The sequence below is a fragment of the Sturnira hondurensis genome, unplaced genomic scaffold (assembly GCF_014824575.4).
Source record: "Sturnira hondurensis isolate 20B ecotype Veracruz unplaced genomic scaffold, ASM1482457v3 Scaffold0001344, whole genome shotgun sequence".
NCBI lineage: Eukaryota > Metazoa > Chordata > Mammalia > Chiroptera > Phyllostomidae > Sturnira > Sturnira hondurensis.
This window is the reverse complement of record NW_028073975.1, coordinates 1-4,727: the sequence shown is the minus strand read 5'-3', so window position 1 is coordinate 4,727 and position 4,727 is coordinate 1. Positions and strand designations below refer to the sequence as shown.

General features: G+C 47.8%; 1 protein-coding gene across 1 annotated transcript; it reads left to right on the top strand.

The window, feature by feature from the left end:
* Window positions 1-520: 520 nt before the first annotated feature.
* Window positions 521-4,630, top strand: PRG3 (proteoglycan 3, pro eosinophil major basic protein 2; the record flags this gene model as incomplete). The annotated part of the gene is made up of 4 exons (XM_037027809.1): window positions 521-641; window positions 1,079-1,392; window positions 3,608-3,739; window positions 4,510-4,630. Coding segments are annotated over exons 1-4 (628 nt in total), but the record flags the coding sequence as incomplete, so codon positions are not given.
* Window positions 4,631-4,727: the final 97 nt, after the last annotated feature.

The following is a 4,727-nucleotide window of genomic DNA, read 5'->3' as shown; positions in this document are numbered from 1 at the left end:
CCCTGCAGTCCCAGCAGAGAGCATGTGGAGTGAGCAACTGTCTTCTTATCAGCTCCACTGCCCAACACCCCAGGCTGGGGCAATCATTCTGGGGTCTTCCCACTTCCCCAAAAGCCCAGTATAAGGGCTGCCTTGGATGCCCAGCAGCCTGAGGTACTGAGAGTGGAGACTCTTGCAAGGTGAGTGGTCCCCTGGTCTCCCAGGCAGGGTGGGTCCACAGCTTGGGAGAGGGCAGAAGCCTATCTGGCTTGTCCTTAGGACTATGATGGCCACTGTCCTTCCAGTCTTCCCCCAATGTGAGTGAAGGCTGCTCTGATGCTGAGCAGACCTGCTCCTGCAGGGACAAGGGTCTGGGCTAAGTGTTGTCCCAGGGACAGTGGTGGAGCTCTGGTGTAGAGGGGACTTTTGTACTTGAGCTGACTTGCCCACATCCGATTCCTGAGTCTCCAGGTTAGGGTCTGTTTTTTGGGGGAGAAAGAGGCTGTCTGGTTTGTCCTCTAATCAATTAATTAAACAAACACACAGGACATCCTCTAGGAGGGAAAGTGGTGCCTTGTCCCTGTCACAAGACTGAGTGAATATGAAACAGGCCCTGCTGCTGCCCCTTCTCCTGCTGGGGACTGTTGCTGCTTTTCATCTGGGTAAGTCCTCTCCTTCCCTTCTCATCCAGGTTTTTCTTTCCTCCTCTTTCCTGCACCATTGTGGCTGCCTTGGGGCCAGGGTCACAGCTTCCCTTCTCCAGCTGACCCAGCTCTTGTCTGCTAAGCTTTCTCCTGGACTCAGCACTGTGGCCTTAACTTTTTGTCAGGCTCCTTCACAAGGTAAAAACCAAAGGTGAAAACCACTCACCTGTGAAGATGAAGGGCTTCCTATCCCGCCCCCCACCCCAAAATGCACACGTGTGTCAGTCAGAGTCAGTGCCTCGGGCACTTGTGTGAGTTCTCACCTCACCCAACATGGAGGAGATCCTTCCAGTGTTGGCTCCAGGCAGCAGCAGTAGGAAGGCCCCAGTGGGGCTGTCCATGGTCCTGGAAGAAGGCAGAACCCCACCTGATGGTAGGTTACCTCTTCTTCCCAGAGAATCCTGCTCCCCACCTGGACAGCCAAGACACACAGGCAGACCTGAGCCAGGACCTGGAAGGTTCAGGAGATCAGGGGGGAGAGTTGGCCCAGACTGAAGAGGAGATTGAGTCAGAAGAAGAGCAGGAGGAGGCTTCTGGCTACCAGCATGACTGTGGGGAGGAGAAGGCCATGGAGTGGGGCCCAAGTGCCCTAGACAACAACTTGCAGTGCCCCAAGAAAGAGGACACAGTTGAAATAGTGGGCAGTCCTGGGTGCAAGACCTGCCGCTACATCCTGGTGCAGACCCCCCGAAGGTTTCGTCGAGCTCGGGTAGGTGTCAGAGTGGCTTCTGTGGAAGGAGGACCGTGAGGAGGGAGTGAGAGAGGATTCAAACTTCTGTTCTCTATCATTCAGACTAGTGGTTCCCAAAGTCTGGGTGCATCAGACATTCCTAGAGGTCTGGTTGAGAGATAGATTTTTGGTGCCCAAGACTTTGCATTGATAGCAAAGTGCCAGGTGATATTATGTTGGTCTGGAGACAGCACTTTGAATGAGAGATTTCAACAAAAAGCTTTGGTACTAGATATACTTGTGTAAACACTTGGCTATGCCTGCCATTGGCTGTGTTACCTAGGCAAGTGACTTCAGCTTTCAGAGCTTCAGTCTTTTCTTTTTTAAAAAATTGTATTTTATTGATTATGCTATTACAGTTGTCTTAATTTTTTCCCCTTTGCCCCTCTCCACCCAGCACTCCCTGTTCCCTCTGGCAATACCCCCCCATTGTTCAACTTTTTGGTTCGTGTGTATAAGTTCTTTGGTTATTCCATTTCCTATGTTGAACTTTATTACCATGAGATATTCTGTAAACATTTATTTGTATTTCTTAATTCCCTTACCTCTTCATCCATTCCCCCACACTGCTTCCCATCTGGAAACCACCAAAAATGCTCTCCAAATCCAAGAGTCTGTTTCTGTTCTTATTTTCTTAGTTTGTTTTTTAGGTACAATTGTTGATAGATATATATTTTTTGCCTTTCATTGTTCATACTTTTGATCTTCTTCTTTTTCTTAAATAATTCCCTTTAACGTTTTATAAAATGATGGTCTTGTGGTGATGAACTCCTGTAGTTTTTTCTTTCCTGGAAGCTCTTTCTCTGCCCTTTGATTGTAAACGATAGCTTTGCTGGGTAGAGCAATCTTGGCTGTAGGTCCCTGCTTTGCCCAACTTTGAATATTTCTGGCCAGTCCCTTCTAGCCTTCAAAATCAGCTGAGAGTCTTATGGGACCTCTTCTTAAGTAACTAACTTCTGTTCTCTTGCTGCTTTTAAGATTCTTGCTTTATAGGTATTTTTGGCACTTTAATTATGATGTACCTTGGAGTGGGCATCTTTGCATCCATCTTGTTTGGGACCCTGTGATTCCTGGGCTTCCATGTCTAATTCCTTTACCTAGTAAACATAGTTTTCTTTTATTATTTTTTAAATAGATTTCCAATTTGTTGCTCTTTCTCTTCTCCTTGTGGCTCCCCTATAAGGCGAGTGTTGGACCTCCCGAAGCTGTCCCACAGGCTGGTTATACTATCATTATTTTTTTGGATTCTCTTTTCTTCTCGTTGTTCTGATTGGTTGTTTTTTCAAATCATTGATTTGATTATCAACTCCATGCACTCTAGTGCTATTTCCCTGTGAATTGATCTTTGTTTCAACTCATGCATGCTTTGCTTCTGACTGGATCTTTTTATGATGTTGAGGTCCTCACTAAGTTCCTGGAGCATCTTTATGATAATTTTTCTGACTCTGCATATGATGTATTGTTCATCTCCATTTCACTTAGCACTCTTTCTGGAGTTTTGATCTGTTCTTTCATTTGGTCCATGTTCCTTTTTCTCTTCATTTTGGCAGCCTACCTGTGTTCATTTCTACATGTTAGGTAGAGAGCTTTGAATCCGTGTGTTGGTAGTGTGGCCTAATGTAGTAAGTGTCCTGTAGCATCTAGGGCACAGCCTCCTCTGTCACCCATGCTGGGATTCTCGAACTGTGTCCTTTGTGTGGGCTGAGTACAGCCTCCTTGGTAGTTGAAGCATGGTTGCTTTTGGCAGGTCAATGGGAGTGATTTATCCAAGCCAGTCAGCTGCAAGGACTGGGTGTGACCACTGACCCCCAAGTACAGCCTTTCAAGGAGGGTCAGCTGTACAGGGCAGGGCGGCGGTGGTGAGACCTTCAGTATTTTCACTCGTACAGTGGAGACACATAGTACCAACCTCTTAGAGTTGTGGTGATCATTAAATGAAATAATAGATGAGAGTATGTGTAATGGTCCCTGGGTTGATGGAATCTATCAATAAATGTTGGCTATGATTTTTCTAAGTATTAGAAAGTATTTCCTGCAAAAAGATTCTGATGACAGATAAAAGAGCAAGAGATGGGAATAGGGGGCTGGTAGATCCCTGATTTCTGACTGGAGGAGGGATGCAGAGCTCTGCCCTGGACACTCTGGGACTTGATAAAAAACTTAATTCTCTACTATCCCCTTCTTCTTTCTGCAGAAAATCTGCACGTCATGCTATGGAGGCAAACTTGTCTCCATCCACAGCTACTGCACCAACAATCAGCTCCGGTGCTTGGCCAGCGGAGTCAACGGAGGCCAGGTCTGGATTGGAGGCAAAGTCAGTGGCTCGGTAAGTGAGGGGCCAACTCCCAGGTACAAGGAGGTCTCTGATTGCCTCAAGAGATCACCTGCCTAGCATGAGGCCTCATTTCAGCACCTGAGGTGACCTCGGTGTGGGCGCTGGCTTGTGCTGGCTCAGGAGAACTGGTGTTTGTACTAATCTCATTTCAACCCCATTGCTCAGGGACTTCATGCCTGCAGTATGAGATGTGCCACGGTGGGTGTGCTCACACCAAGGAAATTGGCACTTGTTACAAATCAGCATTCCTCCCACTCTCTGCCTTCTCATCTTCCCCCAGAGCTGATTGTTAAACACTTGTCAGCAGACCACTGGAGTCAAGAGATGGGTTCCATGCCCAGTTTGGTCACTTTCAGGCTGAATGGCTTCCTCCTGTCTAAATGGGGTCCTTCTTCTCTCCGAGTGCATCTGGCCTAGTGGGTAAATAAGTGCCATTGTATTTGCTCCTCAAGTGTGGTCCATGGACCCAGCAGTTATTAGCATCTTCTGGAAGCTTGTTAGAAAGGCACTACCTTGGCTACCGTCTATGAACCCTGAATCGGGATGTGCCTGTTAAAAAGACCCACAGGAGAGTCGTGTTCACAGAAGAGCCTGAGAAGCCTGCTGTGTGTGATGGCTCTGTCTTCATCACCCACACAGCCTCAGGGGTGGGTGTCTATGGTTTCTGGCTCCTAGCTGGATGAGCAGTATCCAGAAAGGAACATCAGTGGGCATTTTCTCAATCCCCTGAAATTTTTTTCCTGGACTTCCACCTCTTGCAGTCACCTTACTGGCTTGATGGGAGCTGCTGGAATTATTCAAACTGGGCTCCAGGACAGCCTGCCTGTGGGGATGGCAGCTGCATACTTCTATGCACCAGAGGTGAGGGGAACGGGCACCAGGGTAAAGGGAAGGGATGGCAAGATGGACTCTTACATGCTGTCCCTTTGAGCTGCCTGAACACACCTTCCCAAACCCACAGCCTCCCCCAACTGGAGAA